Source organism: Hypanus sabinus, chromosome 15, assembly GCF_030144855.1.
Source record: "Hypanus sabinus isolate sHypSab1 chromosome 15, sHypSab1.hap1, whole genome shotgun sequence".
Lineage (NCBI taxonomy): Eukaryota > Metazoa > Chordata > Chondrichthyes > Myliobatiformes > Dasyatidae > Hypanus > Hypanus sabinus.
The window spans coordinates 83,167,085-83,185,415 of NC_082720.1; the positions used below are offsets into that span (position 1 = coordinate 83,167,085).

The 18,331-nt window shown below is 39.9% G+C and overlaps 1 protein-coding gene across 4 annotated transcripts in view; it reads right to left on the reverse strand.

The window, feature by feature from the left end:
• The window catches only part of LOC132405639 (follistatin-related protein 5-like), a 683,401-nt gene that overhangs the window by 66,772 nt on the left and 598,298 nt on the right, over window positions 1-18,331 (reverse strand). For all 4 annotated transcript variants that reach the window (XM_059990615.1, XM_059990616.1, XM_059990614.1 and 1 more), the window contains 2 exons: window positions 3,328-3,494; window positions 1,178-1,298 (listed from right to left, as the gene is read on the reverse strand). In XM_059990615.1, the coding sequence (XP_059846598.1) occupies window positions 1,178-1,298; window positions 3,328-3,494 (288 nt within the window). The remainder of the gene's footprint in view (window positions 1-1,177; window positions 1,299-3,327; window positions 3,495-18,331) is intronic.

Consider the following 18,331-nt stretch of genomic DNA (forward strand, 5'->3'; position numbering starts at 1 on the left):
TAGTCAGCAAAATGGGGTCAAACATCAGCTCGTGTGCAGTCCTGCCACCTTCTCAGCATGAGGTCTGCTCACACTGCTTCTGTCACCTATGTCACCCCTCCCCTTCACCTCTTTATATCTCTTTATATCTTTCCTCTCTACTCCAAGTTCTAATGCTGGGCTCCAATTAAAACTCCAACAATCTTTGTGCCTGCATAGAGTTCCTACAAAAGTAGAGATGTCACATTTTAGTTATCTAGAGCATTAATGACAACAGAGTGACTGGTCTGTTGATACTGGCTGCTGAGTCCCTCCTGCATTTTGTGTGTTGCTCTGGATTTCCAGCATCTGCAGAATCTCGTGTGCAAGATGTTATTCTCTTTACTTAAAGAAGGATGTGAAAGTATCAGGAGCAGGTCAGACAAAATGTATTTGACTCATACCTGGGATGGCAGATTGTCTTTTGAGGGATTGTTGGGCAGGCTAATTGTTTATTTGTTGAAATTTAGAAGAGTGGGAAGTAATTTGACTGATGTGTGCAAGATCCTGAGGGATTTTTACATAGTATGTTTCTTTGTGAAAGGAACTAGAACTCAGCATTACAGTCTAAAGATAACAGGTTGTCAATTGAAGGCAATGATGAAATGAAAATGTTATACTTTTGTTTTGTCTTTGAATACACTTCTGGAAAAGGCAGCGGAAGCAGATATTTTGAATATTTTAAAAGCAGAAGATTATGGATTCTTGAGAAGCAAGAAATTAAAAGGATCTGGAATTGAAGTGTGGCCCTTCAGGTCTATTTTTCCATCTATTAAGATAATAGATACTATCAGATCCACAATGATCTTAATAGGTAAATAGAAGTGCAGACCTGGAGATACAGACTGACTAATCCTGCTGCCAGTTTATATGCTGACCAGCAATTTGCTGACATTTGTAACTTGTCATTTATCTGATTTCTATTTTGGCAACGGCACGGTGCGGTTAACACGTCATTATTCCACTAGCAAAATCTGGCCCATTTTCATCATTTTTTTTGTTCTTTCCAATGTTTGACGTGGGTGATGTAATGATCTTAAACACCAGAAACATCAAATTACAAATCCACAGAGACAATAGTCTAAGTATGGAAGTAAGATCATATGTTTTATAGCACTTGGAGACTATCTGTGACTGTCAGGTATGATAATTTACTAACCATTCACCTGCAGGATGTGGGTCTGGTAGAGGTCATCATAGCCAAAAGCATGGCAGGTGTAATTCCCCATGTGGATCGTTGTAACCTTTGTAATATAAAGGGAGCCATCATCACCAAAATCCTGCAAAAAGAAATGGAGACACTTCGCCTTGCAGTAAAGAAATGGCATTGCGAATATAAAGTAAGTACAAAAACAACACTGGGTTCTCAGTAATATACTAAATTCCTTTAAGTGTTGCAATTATCAGCATTAATTAATCATAGTTGAAGTCAACAATTAAACAATTGATAGTCCTTAACTGGAAAGATTTTGTAAAGAGTAAAACACATTTTGTAAAAAGAAAACGCATAGAGTGGAAGGCATAAAGAGTAGGGACTACAAAGGTTGAGGAAAAGTGATACTTAATGATAAAATTGAGTTGTTCTTGTTACGCCTGTGCCCCAACTCTGAGGGGCCGAAGGGTACAAAGTAGCCCCCTCCTTTTTGAGAATCGCAAGATCGCTATTAATTCAGGTCAGGAGACCCAGGAAATGAGAGAAAGACATGCAGAATCCACAAGGGGTTTGGAATGTCCTGCCCCTCAGCGATACAAAGCCACGGGAAATGGCCATTGTCTCTTGGAGTCAGAATTGTGTATTGAGCACTGTGCTATTCATCGAAGCCCTCAAGGAATGAGCAACGTGGGCTGGTTGGGGGATGGCATCATTCCAACCTGATTGACATCTGAGACCCCTTGAGTAAGGATAAAAGAAGGTCTGGGGAACAACCCCTTTAGACGCACCAGGAGAAACGCTAGAAATCCCGTGACAGCGTTTAATAGTGACAGCCGGGGGGAGGGGGGGGGGCTCGCGAGCATCCTTTCCCTTTGCCTAGGAATTGGGGCCCCACCACGGAAGAAGGCTTAGCTAAAGGAGAGGCCAAAAGTGTCTGGCCACAAAAACAGAACTCTCGAAGGATCGACATCATAAAAAGGAAAAGCTGGCAAGTTTAAAACATCTGTCTCTCATGACTCCAACTAAAGGCTGCAGCCTGCATGAACTTGAGTGACATTTATATTTCCATCGGACAATACATTATCCCCTAGACAACGATAGAGCTTATTTCTTATTGATCATTATTATACCTGCACTTTTAGAGTTAGTATTTAGAGTTTGTTTGCATTGATATTATTTTTGTGTATTTGTATCAATAAATACTGTTAAAAATAGTACCATCAGACTTCAACGGACCTCTCTATCTTTGCTGGTAAGTGACCCGATTACGGGGTTTGTAACATTCCAAAAGTCCATGTGACAGCCTACTGGGCAACCTTCATTTCTTGCTGGATATTCTGGAATGGGTGGGTTGAGATGCACTTGGATATTGGCCATGACTTTCACATTTTATGCCTTAATAATAATAATACTGAATGCAATTTTTTTCAGACACTCACATCTGACAAATACCTGTCTTGATATTCATTGCATCACTCTTTTATTTCGTGGATTTTGAGTTCAGATAATAATAAATGTGGTGTCAGACCCATTTGATCTTTTGATTTTCTCAGGTAGTTTTTGAAAGAATAAGTTTATATTAATAGTAACTTACAAGTCCATACGGAAGCAAAAATAGCATTCTGGTACTGCTTCATAATCCCTGCTTAAGCGAAGCAAGAGAAGAACAACTGGGACTTAATTACAAGTCTGTGATCCCATTATTGGATCTTGATATATCAATGTAGAAACAGAAAGAAATAAATGAGATCTGGTCCTAAAACCCTTGTATAGCTACAGGCCAAATAGATTAATATTCCTGAAAGTGTTGCAGTTATTTTAAAATAATTGGTTGCTTTGATACAATGTAACTGAAGAAAGTGCATTGAAGACAAAAATGTGCTAATTAATGTGAAGAATGAAACCATTAGAGAATGGAATCTTAGGCAGGGTTTCCACATTGTTCTAAGCATAAAGTAGGCAGCCAGAATTCAGCCATTTGTAATATACTCCACCTGATATGGTGAAATACATATTGCAATGGACTTGATTTGGCTGAATGTCACCATATTTTTATTTTCATTGACTTTATGGGAAATTATTCTTGGGAAGGTTGCATAACATGTCATTCACTAAGCTCTTGGCAAATGTTACTATATGTTGTTATATAAACTTACATTGATATCTTCTAGATCCAAGAAATTTAATGTGATTCCATTGTGCTTCCAGATGATCGGTGGTCTCAGGGTGCCCTGTACAGCACATGACAAGACGGCGCTCAGTCCAACAGTTACTGTGGTTATACTGACCTTCTTATTTTCTGGAAGAATCAGCTGAATAACCTCTGGAAAGAATAATATTGAAATCGCAACTAATCAAACAATTCAAAAAGACCTACATCCAAAAATAGTGCATAAATTAACATGTTAAACAATTTAAACACACGATTAACTATTTAAAATTCCACTGCTTAAATATCCTGTAATGAAGATTTTGTGAGACACTTGTGGACAGCTGCTAACTAAATGAATGGTCTTATTCTCCTTTGGTGGGGAGCATACAGCCCAACCTTCCATTCCTAAAATAGCTCCATCCTAGCAGATAATCCATGCTGTGAATAATTCCTCCAGAATGGTCATGGGTTTTCTAAAGGAATGGAACTGAAGTTTGCTTGACACATGAGGACCTGGGGCTTGGAGGTAACTTGGATTATCAATTGCAGAGAACACAGTGTCGAGTTTGTTAAAAAACTTTTAACTCAAGGAATTTAAAGAGTGGGTAAGAGCAGAAAACACAAGTTAATGCAATCAGTGAGTGAGAGGAATCTTAGAGCCCTTTCTAATGTTTTAGAAACTAATTTCCCCTACTATACATTTGACCAAATTTGTATATTTCCTCCTTATGTATGTTTTATTTAGAATTTTAGCTCCATTGCTGGTGCTTTTGCATTTTATCTTTCCTTAGTTCCTGCTGCAATCAAAATTACAAAGTTTTTGTCATCATCTGTAATCAAGAAGGCTTCTCTTTATTTGACTAGTGTAAGTGTACAATCATTGACTGAATATGTCAGGCACAGATCATTGAGAAACTAAACTTAATCAAAAAGCACCAGTCTATAATGGTGCTTTTGCAATTAAAAAGCAAAATATAAGGTTGAGTACAATTTGCTTCTATCTGGATTTGTGGTTTTCTGAGATAACCAATGAAGCCAGTTGGACCCTGTAGATTCAGCCTCAGGTGGGCAGGTGGTGGTGTTAGATGGGTGGGTATTTCAGAAGGCAGTGCACTCTTTTGGCTGTTTACACCAACCTTCTGTGTTTACGTGGTAGAGTATACCACCATCCACCTTAGAACCTACAGAACCAAAGTGCTCAGAGCGACCTTTTGTAGGTTGTCAGGGACTCAGAAGCTCAGGGACTGCTGCTCATCAGACCTTTGAGAAAGGTACTGGATTTGATGTCTTGCTCTTCAAAGACACTTTTCCTCAGAAAGCCAAAGGCAATAATGAATTTAATTAATAATGTCTGACTTTGCTGAGAGATGACTCATGAGATACGGTAAGTGCTTTCATGTTTTACAGAGTCTTGTTGTGGATCTTTATTTTAGGAAGGCAGAGTTATACAGCAGGGACAGTTTGCAGTTGTTAAATAGCACACCTATTCTTTCACATGGTCCAGTGAACAAATATCAAAGATGACTTGAAACTCAGCTTCTGAGCATGTGCTGCAGCTCAAAGACTAATGTTGTGGAGACTTTTGTTTGGGAGCAGTGGAGACATGCATTATACAGTTTCCAATTTGGCTGCAAACCGGCTAGCTCAACATCTTTGTGAAGCTTCTTGAAGGCTCAAAATCCAGGATTCAACAATGTTTAATGTAATTTCCAGTACACAAGGGTAAAAGAGAACAAAATAGCTATTACTCTGGATCTGTTGCAGCACGAAATAGATACACACTATGATAAACAACACAATAATAACAAAACACAATACAGTTAAATACATAGAATAGTTTATATACACTGATTGTATGTCTATGAAGTGATGCTAGGTACAGGAGTACCTGTACTTAAGGTGACTCTGACAGGAAATGATGAAGTAGTGGTGGTGGGTTAGTGGGTGGAGGTGTTGATCAGCCTTGATGCTTGAGAAAAATAACTGTTCTTGAGTCTGGTGATCCTGTTTAGCCTCCGCCCTGATGGGAGTGGAACAAAGATGGCATGAGATCCATTATGATGTTGCTGGCCCTTTCCCGGCACCTTTCTGTATCTATGTTCTTGATGGCGGGTAGGCTGGTGCCGGTAACCCGTTGCGCAGTTTTGACTGCTGATTGTAAAGCCTTCCTCTCCATTGCAGCACAGTTGCAGGTGACCCATTCTTTCCTCATCAGATAATCCCCTCCTCTCGTGTTCAACCCCTGTATCCCCTCCAAAGCCAGTATATATTTCCTCAAGTAAGGAGACCAGAACTGCATGCAGTATTCCAGATATGTCCTCTCCAGTATCCTGAACTATCACTACATATCCTCCTGTCTCTCAAATTCCCACTCCCTAGCAGTGAAGGCTAAATTTTGTATTTATCATCTTGATAACCTGTTGCACCTGCAAATCAACCTTTTGTGATTCATGCACAAGCACTCCCAAGTCCCCCTGCACAATAGCAGGCTGCTATTTTTCACAATTTAAATAAAAATCTGATCTTCTATTTTTCCTTCCAAAATGGATGATATTGTGCAGAGGCATAGCGGTTAGTTGTTAAATATCAAACCCATTCTTGACCTGGGTTCTGTTTCTGCCATTGTCTGCATGGAATTTGTATCTTCTCCATGTGACCATGAGGGATTCCTCCAGGTATTCTGGTTTTCTTTCACATTGCAAAGATGTACACGTTAGTATGTTAATTTGTCAGGGATTGAGTGGGATTGTGCTGTGCAGGCTCATAGGGCAGGAAGGACCTGTTACTATACTGTATCTCTAAATAAAATAAAATAAAAATTATACTACATTCGATGTGATGGACTCCATATAGGGTCTGTGATCTCACTGCAATGCAGCAGTGAGGTCATGGCCCCTATACAGATTTCAGAGGAGGAGGAGGTGCTTGCTATTTTGAGGTAAATTAGGGTGGATAAATACACAGGGGCTGATAACGTGTTCCATCAGACACTCGGGGAGCCATGCAGAAAATGCAGGGGCTCTAGCAGAAATACTTAAAACATCCTTAGGCATGGGTGAGGGGGTGGAGGATTGGCTAATATCATTCCATTGTTTAAGAAAGGCTCTGACTGGGACTACTACTAGAAGTCATAGGTTAAGGGTGAAAGGTGAGATGTTTGAAATGAATATGAGGAGATGATTCTTCACAGAAAGGTTTGTAAGTTTGTGGAATGAGCTCCCAGCACAAGTGGTGGATGTGGGATTGATTTCTACACTTTAGGGAAATTTAGACAGATACATTAATGGGAGGGCTATGGACAGCTATAGTCTGGGTGCAGGTTGATGGGTCTAGGCAGATCAATGGTTTGGCATGGATTAGATAGGCTGAAGGGCCTGTTTCTGTTATGTGGTGCTCTATGATTCCACTGCCATATATATCTCTCTGCATCTGCGTTGACAGAATGAAAGACTAAATGAGGTAAAATAAAGGGCCATGTATAATGATTAGTGCTACTCCCTGCACTTGGAGTTTATGTCTATTATGTCTTTTGGTGGGCAGAATCCCACACAATAATCTGTGGAATCCGCTGCCCAGGGAAGCAGTTGAGGCTTCCTCACTAAATATATTTAAGAAACAGTTAGATAGGTTTTTACATAGAAAGGGAATAAAGGGTTATGGGGAAAAGTAGATGCAGCTGAGTTTACAGACAGATCAGCCATGATCTTATTGAATGGTGGGGTAGGCTCGATGGGCTGGATGGCCAACTCCTGCTCCTATTTCTTACGTTCTTATAATTCAGAAGGTAGTTCTTTAGCCACCAGAAAGAGATGGTTGAGGTGGATGCTCGCATTGGCTTTCTCTATGGCAAACTACTGTGAAACTCTTTTGAAGTTAGCACTATTCGACATGTCTCCTTTGTTGAAGATGGTCAATGATGAAATACGTCATTCCCTGAGGGCCTTGGGAGTCTCTCATCTTTCCTTCATAGGAGATGAGTTGGAAGTTTTCAGAGTGAAGATGAGGTATGTAGTGGTGTCAAGGATGCTCAAGTCACAGACAAGTTATTCTTGACGAATGTTATAAAGCAATTCTTTCTGTGGACACTGACTGCCGTCATTAATAGTTTCACTTCTCTCATCCTCCTTCCTTCCTTTCTTATAGCCCCTAGCCCCATTCCTCCCTTCCCTAAACCAGTACGAACTAAACTGACTAACTGCTGCAGGACAAACTGTCAGTCTGAGCCTGCAATGCAAAGAGTAAACAAAATTAATCTCACCAATCTTAACCTAATTGTGGCAGAAGCATCCATCCACTTTAACTCTTTTAGAATTCACCACCACACAATCTTTGTGGAAGCAAAGTGCTATCCTCATGCTGTGGAAATGCTCACCCTCAAAGACAGGAATTAAAATTGCACTGAACGGGTTAGATACAGATCTGGCAGCTTAAACTTATGATTTTTGAGGTGCTGTGGGTCAACAGCAGAAACACAACTACCATATTCTGTAACCCTGACATGGCTCTGTTGTGATTAACCTTGTCTCAATGAGAAGTACTGGCAGACAATTCAGCTAAGGCATCAGGCCTACCTAGGTCTTAACAGAGCTAATTATGTATGGATGGACAACTAAACAGTCTTGAAGAGTATTCCCATTCCCATTTCCATCCTTATCAATGCTTGCTCCCAGTATTTGACCACTGAGAAACGGATGAAACATTTGCAACCTTGTTCAGCCAGACATACTGAATAGATAATCCATTTCTGCCTCCTCTTGAGATGACCATTACGGAAGCTATCTTTTGCCAATTCATTTCCGCCAACTCATCATGATATAAAGAATTGGCTGAGATTACTGGATGTACAATCATCATGGAACCAGACAACATTCCAGCTGCTGTATTGAAGACCTAAGCTCCAGCTGCATCTTTAATCAAGTGGTTCCAACACAGTTACAATTGGCATCCAGCTAATTATTTGATAAATTGCTCAGTATACCTGCTCACAAAAAGCAGGAGAAATCAATCTGGCTAATTACTGCCAATCTGTCCACTCTCCATCATCAGCAAGATGATAAAAGTGCCTGTCAACAATACTCTGAAATGACACTCACTCAGCAGTAGTCTACTATCAATGCCCAGTTTGGATTTTGCCATGACCAATCAGCTCTCATCTCATGACAAACTTTGTGCTTACATAGAACAATAAAGCTGAACCCCACAGGTGAGGTGAGAAAGACTGCCCTTGAGTCAAGGCAACATGTGTAACAAGTCCTATTGTTAAAATGGAAGTTGGTGGACATGAAGACAAAATCACTCCAGTGACTGGAGTCATATATTGCACATCATATATCACACATAGGAAGATGGCTCTGTGTGACAGAAATCAATTATTCTAGATCAAGGCCAACACTACAGGAGGTTTTCAGGGCAGTATTTTTGGGTCAACCAACTTCAATTACTTCAATAGATTTTCATTCCTTCATTAAGTTGAAAGTGGTGATGCTTGTGGTGATTTGTACATTATCCGATTCTGTTGTAAACACTTAAGTAAATGAATCCATTCTAGCTTATCTGTACCAAACTGTAAATAATGTTCAAGCATGGACTGATAATTAGCAAGTAAGATCTCCAATAAAATAAAATCTTACAACCTATGATTCACATGTAATAGCATTTATAATGATATTTCTCACCATCAATAACCCATAGGTCAATATTTTCAAGAAATTCAATTGGACCTTTCACACAAATATCATGGCTACAGGAGGATATCAGAAGCAGGATGTCTTGCATTGGATGACATGTAGTCTAACATCCCAAGACCTTTCTACAATTTACAAGGCACAAGTCCAAAGTGCAGTGTATACTTCCATGGATGAATACAATGCTAACAGTACTCATGAAGCTTGATAGCATTCAGGACAGAGCTACCTGCTTTATTGGAATCCATCAAATACTCTCCTGTTGGTATCATCAAACATGGGTCCACAATGATTGCAGCATCTATCATCTACAAAATGTTCTTAAGTTATTCTTTCAAGCTATGGAGCTCACAAAACTATAATCTCCATCATCAAGAAGGTCCAAGTCAGCAGGTACATGGTAAAACTATCATCTGCAGTTTCCTGTTCAAAGTGTACAAAAACACTAACTTGGAACTACATTGCCTGTACTTTATTGTTGCTGGATTTAAATCCTGGAACTCCCTCTCCAATAGCACTGTGCAAGTATCTTCATAAAAGAACTGGAGCAGCTCATGAAGATAGCTCACCTTTGTTGTGTTCTTTATATTTATACGTACCGTGGATTAACAATAAAGAAATATATTCTGAAAGAATTAGAACTTTAATTTACAGCAACAAAACCTAACCATGCTTTACCGAGCCTTGTTCCAGATCATTCTATCATTTCTGCACATGCTCAGAACTCTTTCCAATCACATTCTTCCACGTCATTACATGTAATATCACCACAACCATCACCATCACAAGGCAGTTCGGGAAGGGCAGTAATTCCTGACCATGCCAGTGAAGTCCAGATCCAGAAAATGAATAAAACAAAACAGACTCCCCTTTGTTATGTACACTGTTACTATTTTGAACAACTTCCTTGAACACCATTCTTGCTTAACTCAATGCTTTTCATGTCAGTCAATATAGCTGCTTCAGCATCAAAGTATTGTATAATAATTCATACATTGACAAGGCAATATTGATTAGAAGACCCAAGAGTAGCAAGAGTATCTAAATAGACCATAAGACATAAGAGCTGAAATCGGCCATTTAGCCATTGAGTCTGCTGCACTCTTCAATCATGGCCGATCCCTTTTTCCCCTCCTCAGTGCCACTCGCAGGCTTTCTCCCTGTAACCTTTGGTGCCGAGTCCAATCAAGAAGCTATCAAGCTCTTCCTTGACTACAGCCAAGAACCTGGCCTCCATGGTTGCCTGTGGTAACAAATGCCACAAATTCACCACCCACTGGCTAAAGAAACCTCCACATTTCTGTTTTAATTAGACACCCCTCTATCCTAAGGCTGTACCCGCTTGTCCTAGACTCCCTCACCATGGGAAACATCCTTTCCACATCTACTCTGTCTAGGCTTTTTAACATTCAAAAGGTTTCAATGAGATCATCCCTCATACTTCTAAATTCCAGTGAGTATAGGCCCAGGGGTATCAGATGTTACTCATATGATAACCCTTTCATTCTCAGAATCATCCTCTGAACCCTCTATATTGCCAGCACAGCTTTTCTTAAATAAGGAGCCTAAAACTGTTCACAATACTCAAGATGAAGCCTCACCATTGCCTTATAAAGCCTCAGCATCATATCCCTGCTCTTGTATTCTAAACCTTTTGATATGAATACCAACATTGCATTTGTCTTCCTCACCACTGACTCAATCTGCAAGTTAACCTTTAGGGTGTTCTGCACAAGGTCTTCCAAGACCCTTTGCATCTCATATTTTTGGATTTTCTCCACATTTAGAAAATACTCTTCACATTTATTTCTTCCACCAAAGTACATGACCATGCATTTTCCAACATTGTATTTCATTTGCCACTTTTTTGCCCATTCTCCTAATCTGTCTAAGTCCTTCTGCAGCCTACCAGTTTCCTCAACTCTATCTGCACCTCCATCAACCTTCGCATTATCTGCAAAACTATCAACAAAGCCATCTATTCCATCATCTAAATCACTGATATACAACATAAAAAGAAGTGGTCCCAACACTGACCCCTGTGGAACACCACTAGTCACTGGCAGCCCACCAGAAAAGAATCCTTTTATTCCCACTTGCTGCCTCCTACCAATCAGTCAATACTCTAACCATGCTAGTAACTTTCCTGTAATAACTTGATAAGCAGCTCATGTGTGGGCCTTGACAAAGGTCTTCTGAAAATCCAAATATACAACATCCACAGCATCCCTTTTATCTATCCTACTTGTAATCTCTTCAAAGAATTTCAACAGGCTCATCAGGCAAGATGGTCCTTTAAGGAAACCATGCTGATATTGTCCTATCTTGTGTTGTGTCACCAAGTACTCCATAACCTCATCCTTAACAATTGACTTCAACATCTTCCCAACTACTGAGATCAGGCTAACTGGTCTATAGCTTCCTTTCTGATGTCCCTCTCCTTTCTTAAAGAGTGGAGTGGCATTTGCAATTTTCCAGTCCTCCAGAACATTGCAGAGTCCAAGTGTTTCTGAAACATCATTACTAATGCCTTAACAATCTCTACTGCTACCTCTTTCTGAACCTTAGAGTGCAGTTCATCTGGTCTGGGTGACATATGTACCTTTAGGTATTTTAGCTTGTTGAGCATCTTCTCCCTTGTAATAGTAACTGCACTCACTTCTCTTCCCTCACACCCTTCAACATCTGGTACACTGCTAGTGTTTTTCACAGAGAGGACTGATACAACGCACTCATTTAATTCACCTTGGATTTCCCTATCCCCTGCTATTGTTTCTCTGCCTCATTTTCTAGGGATCTTATATCCATGTTCTTCTCTCTTTTACTTTTGATAGACCTGAAAAAGCTCTTTCTATCCACCGTGATATTGTTTGCTAGCTTGCTTCCATATTTTAGCCTTTCCCTCCTAATGATTCTTTCAGTTGCTTTCTGTAGGTTTTTAAAAGCTTTATAATTCTCTGTCTTCCTGCTAATTTTTGCTGTGTTGTATGCCCTCTCTTTTGCTTTTACAATGGCTTTGACTTCCCTTGTCAGCCACGGTTGTGCTATTTTGCCTTTTGAGTATTTCTTTGTTTTTGGAATAGATCTTATCTGCAGCTTCCTCATTTTCCTCAGAAACTCACACGATTGCTGCTCTGCTGACATCCCTGCCTGAATCTCTTTCCAATTTACTTTGGCCAACTTCTCAATCATACCACTGTAATTTCCTTTTCTCCACTGAAATACTGTTATGTTAGACTTTACTTTCTCCCTATCAAATTTCAAGTTGAACTCAATTATTTTGTGATCACTGCCTCCTAAGTGTTCTTTTACCTTAAACTTCCTAATCACCTCTGGTTCATTACATAGCACTCAATCTAGTTTAACTGATACCCTCATAGGCTCAATGACAAGCTGCTTTAAAAAAACATCTCATAGGCATTCAACAAATTCATTTTCGCTTGAGATCCATTACCAACTTGATTTTCCCAATCTACCTGAAAATGTTAAAATCTCTCATGACTATCATAACATTGCCCTTTTGTCACGCCTTTTATATTTCCCATTGTAATCTGTGTTCCACATCCCAGCTATTATTTTGAGGCCTGTATATAACTGCCACCAGGGTCCTTTTAGCCTTGTTGTTTCTTAACTCAACCCACAAGGATTCAACATCTTCCAATCCTATGTTACATCTTTCAAATGATTTGATGCCATGCCACCCCTCCTGCCTACCTTCCTATCCCTCAGATACAACATATCATCTTGGACTTCCCGTTCCGAATGACAACCATTCTTCAGCCAAGATTCAGTGATGGCCACAACATCATACCTGACAATCTATAAAAATGTAACAAGATCATCCACCTTATTTCTTATACCCTGTGCATTGAGATATAACACTTAGAGTACTGTATTTACTACCCTTTTTGACTTTTCATCCTGATTACTCTGATCCTCATGCTGCTGGCCACAATTTTGTCCTATCATAAGCCTGCCCTACCTGACAGTCTGACTACACACTATCTTTGCTTTTTAACATTCGTCCTATCCTGAATCCATTCATTCTGGTTCCCATCCCCTTGCCAAATTAGTTTAAACCATCCCCAACACTCTTTAAAAAAAACCTGCCTGCGAGAATATTGGTCCCCCTTGAGTTCAGGTACAACCCATCCCTTTTGTACAGCTCTCTCATCCAGAAGAGATCCAGAAATTATCCAAGAACCTGAAGCTCTTCCCCCAGCACCAGCTTTGCAGCCACGCATTTATCTGCCAAATCATCAGTGACGCAAGTACGGGTAGCAATTCAGAAATTACTACCCTGGAAGTAATTTCTCAGCTGTCTGTCTAGCTGTCTAAATACTCTCTTCAGGACCACTTTGCTTTTCTTTCCTATGTCATTGGTACCAATATGTAGCAAGACATCTGGCTGCTCTCCCTTCTCTCCAGGTACTCAGGATCTAAGCACTGAATACAACTGTCATTATGATGCACGGTACAAAGTTAGCATGAAATAAAGATCAGAACCTAATTGAAACTTAACATTGTTTTTCCCCCTTACCTAAAAAGTTGAGACTTTTTATTGATAATATTAACTTACAGCCATTGTTATGCGGTAGAAGTACACATTGAAATATACTTGGCAGGCATTGCATTAGCATATTGTGAATCAGCTGGGTGTGTACTTGAACCAACCTCTTGCACTCATAGCCTCAATAGGAAATGAAAGAAATTTCCGGTACTAAAAGAGGTATTTCATGTTCATATCAATCAAAAAAAGAGTTATTGGCATTATTACCAGTAGCAGACTTGAAGGTCATCATATGCTCATTCTTGAACTTTAAAACTATGGCAAATGTTTCTGCCTAAGTTACACTCGCAAGCAAGATGTCCAATCTGCCATCACTCATTATGAGTGATTTTGTCTTCTCTCAGCTTAGAAAAGTAGATTCGTCCTATTTGACCTTTCCAAGAGCTTCATAATTTTATATACTGCAGTACGCAAAAACATGGATCACAGGGAAAAGCATAAGATGAAAGGAGGAACTGGAGAAAAATTCTCAGAGTAAGGAATGAAGGGAACATGAAGAGAATAAATCAAAGTGTTGGAAAATGGGAGGCTAAATGCTGAAATGCTGAAGTAAAAGCTTGCAGTTTGGCTATGCAGAGTCTCAACATGAGCTGAAGTGCCCAAGAGTCTTGAAGAAAGACCAAGGCAACTAACTTAAATCTTACAGAAACTGACAATGTAGCTGATGAAGAATTACAAGTGTCATTGGACTAAAGGCACAATGGTATGACCAGAAAGACTCAGGTAATGAAAGCTAGCTAACGGTACTGACAGCGAGCAGCTGTACAATAAACAAATTAGTGTGCCACCATTCCAGAAACTGACTGGAGTTTCAGCATCCAATCACAACCCAAGAGAACTTATGCTTTGTTGTATTTCAAACTGAGAGGACAGTAACAGTAAGAGAGAAGGGGAAACACAAGTCTAATCTTTAACAGTCTTTGATTATCCACAAGAGCTATAATATTTATAATATTGCTATAAAATGAATTATTCATGTCTTGAATCTACTCCAAGTATTTTTAAGTAAAATGGCTTAAAGTTACCTGTTTACAGTTGACAACAAGTTAGCTTGGCTCAAAAACAGAGAACTGATGCTGGGAACTTTTTTTATGGTTTTTACTTTCCTCATTGAACTAACTTTCACACCTAAAATTGCATGGGAGTAACATTTATATAATTATCTTTAATCACTTGGAAAATAATTCAAAATTATGACTTTGCTATGTTAAACATTGAATCAACTAATACAAATACCTGATATGAAAGGGAGGGAAGCCAAGGACCTGCTCACTCAGGATAGGACAGGAATGGAAGGGGAGTGTCAAACTTAACGTAAGGGAAAAGAGACTGCTGCAATTTCTATTGTTCATGACAGTGAAGTTTTGACATAAAGGTAAAACTTCTCTGCTACAAAGTTTACCGTTAGCAAAAGCAATTTTTGTCAGTCACTGGAATTAGTAACTCAATTGGACTGTGGTGGACTGATAGTGTGGAAAGGGATAAAGGAGAATTCTGGGTGAATAGGAGCACAATACATCTTTTGGGGAATCAACAACAAGAGAGACCCATGACAAAACATGACAACTATGTCAGGATCTAAATTCTTTCTTTAACATCCATTCCAATTTGCACACCAACAGATCTTGACTACGTTCCTCCCTCAGTCCCTACAATGAGTGACTTCTCATCTTTTTTATTTCAACCCATCATGCCCTCATTCCTCTTAAATCATTGTACTCAAATTTTTTGTTGATCCATCACAGCACATGAATCTGCCTACTTAGAGTCACATATTTTCAGCTTTGCTACCTCATGAGGTGTTTTACTTCCATCATGTTATCACTGATTAAAGCAGTCTCATTATCTGGTATCCAGCTCCATGCTAATCCCTATTGCTCTTCCTCCTTTATCTGAGTTTTGAAATAAATATCTATTTCTTGAGTTATTTACACTCCAATTTTAAATGTACTAACAGCTGGTCCTCAGATTACCATTTCCACAGCTACATGTCTACCTCTGATGTCACTATCCCCATTAACACCATTTTTTGTCTCTCACATTGGCTTGTGAAGTAGGGGGTCACCTTCCATTCCTTAATTCAAAGTCTTGAACTAGTCAAAGTCAAAACTAGTCTTTTGCTTAACAGAATAGGCAATTCCATTGCTCTCCTTACTAAGGCTACAACAGCAGAGTTCATTGTAAGTGATGGCACAAGTACACGGTGTTGAAAAAGGCATTTAGCATGTTTTCTTTCATCAGCCAGGACACTGAGTATAGGAGTTCAGACTTTATTTTACAGATGTATAAGCTGATTCTGAGGCTGCACATGGAGTACTGTGTACAGTTGTGGTGACCCATTTATAGGAAAGATGTGGTGAAAATGGAAAAAGTGCAGAAAGGATTTAAGAGAATGTTGCTTGGACTAGAGAGTTTAAATTATTGGGAATGGCTGACCAGGCTAGAACTTTATTTCCTGGAACACAGGAGAATGAGTAGCAACTTTATAGAAAGTTTTAAATTCTGAGGGGCAGAGATTTCAGAGGGGAAAGATATAAGAGGACTTGATGGTGACTTTTTCATGGTGAATATATGGATGGTGAGTATACGGATAAGCTGCTAGAGGAAGTAGTTGATGCAAGTATAATATCATCATTTAAACATTTTGATAGGAAAATACAGGGTCGGGGCTTAGCATGATATGGACTGAATGCAGGAAATTAAGACTAGCTAGGTGGCCACTGTGGTCAGCATGGAGTCGATGGGCCAAATGGCTTGTATCCACACAACTTTCTTTCTTTTTGTTCTGTTTACATTCCTTTGAACCCTGATACCATTACTTCTGTCCCATCCATTCTCGACCATTTTCTAGCAAGTTAAAGTGCCACCTCAAATTCGTCAGCAATGTGGTCAACCCCAAAATCTGTCTCCATCTTTCGCTTCATCCACTTTGAACAGTTTAAATCAGAGTTCTACCCCTACCTGATTAGAAGATTAAAATAACCTTTATCATATTTACACATGAAAATCCCATGTAACATTAAGATTTGTCTGTAGCCTTTTGTATAACAATTTCCAGCCATCCGATGCCCATGCTTTGGGAAGTCTGATCACCTGGCTGTATTTCTACCCCTGACATTTAGGCAGGGATTAAAGAATGCAGCACCAGTGATGAGGACTAACAAGTTATGCTCACTCAAGGAAGATGGAGGAACACTTACAAGACTACTTTAAGTCAGTGGACTGGCTGTATTCAGGGATTCATCTTCAAATCTGAATGACTGCACCACAGCTTTCACTGACTTCATCAAGACCTATGTGGATGAGCGTGTGCCTTCTAGAACATACCGGACATACTCAAATCAAAAGCAGTAGATGAACCAGGAGGTTCATATTCAGCTGAGGGCTAGATCTCAATACCAATGATCCAGAACTACACAAGAAGTCCAGGTATGACCTACAGAGCCCATTTTAAGAATGATAAAACTAATCTGATTGAAGTCGGAAACAGATTTGGATTCATGTCAGCTTTGGCAGGATTAGTAGGCCACTAAATCCACAAGGCAAAACTTAACATCATGAATAGCTGTAATGCTTCACTCTCAGATGATCTCAACACCTCTTATGCAGACTTTGAAAGGGAGAATAAAACTACACCTTTGCAAATTGCTGCAGCATTTGGTGACCCGGTGATCTCTGTCTTAGAGGCCTAGATCAGAACATCTTTCAAGAGGGTAAACCCTCACAAGGCTTCAGGTCATGATGGTATACCTAGTAAGGCACTGAAAATCTGTACCAACCAAATGGACATCTTCAGCCTCTCACTGTTGCAGTCAGATATTCCCACCTGCTTTAAAAGGGTTTCAATCATAGCAGTACCCAAGAAGAGTGGCAACAGCTGCCTCAATGACTATCACCCAGTTGCACTCACACCTACTATGATGAATTGCTTTGAGATGTTGGTCATGGCCAAAATCATCTCTCGCCCATGCAAGAACTGGTCCCACTGTAATTTGCCCATCACTACAATAGGTCTACAGCAGATGCAGTCTCACTGGCTCTCCAGTTGGTTTGGATCACCTGGACAATAGCGATATCAATGTTTTTTTGATTACAGCTCAGCATTCAGCACAATCGTAGCCTCAGTTCAAATCAACAAGCTCCAAAACAGGCCTCTATATCTCCCTCTCAACTGGATCCTTGATTTCCTCACTTGGAGACGATAGTCAGTGCAGATTAGAAATAACATCTCCTCCTCACTGACGATCAAAGTCACTGGTACACCTCAAGGATGCATGCTTATCCCACTGCTCCACTCTCTCTACACCCATGATTGTGTAGCTAGGCCCAGTTCAAATGCTATCAATAAGTTTGCTGATGATACAACTACTGTTGGCAGAATTTCAGATAGTGACGAGGAGGCACACATGAGCGAGACAGATCAGCTGATTGTTGTTCAAACTACAACTTTGCACTCAATTTCAGTAAGACCAAGAAAATGACTGTGGACTTCAGGAAGGGGAAGTCAAGTAGCAGTCCTCACTGAAGGATCAGAAGTGGAAAGGGTGAGCCGCTTCAAGTTCCTGTGCGTCGACATCTCTGGGCCCAACATTTTGAAGCAATTACAAAGAAGGCACTATGATGGCTATATTTCATGAGGAGTTTGAGGAGACTAAGTATATCACAAAGGCTCTCACAAATTTCTAAAGATGTGCCAGGAAAAGCATTCTAACTGGTCGCATGACTGTCTGGTATAGAGGAGTCACTCCACAGGG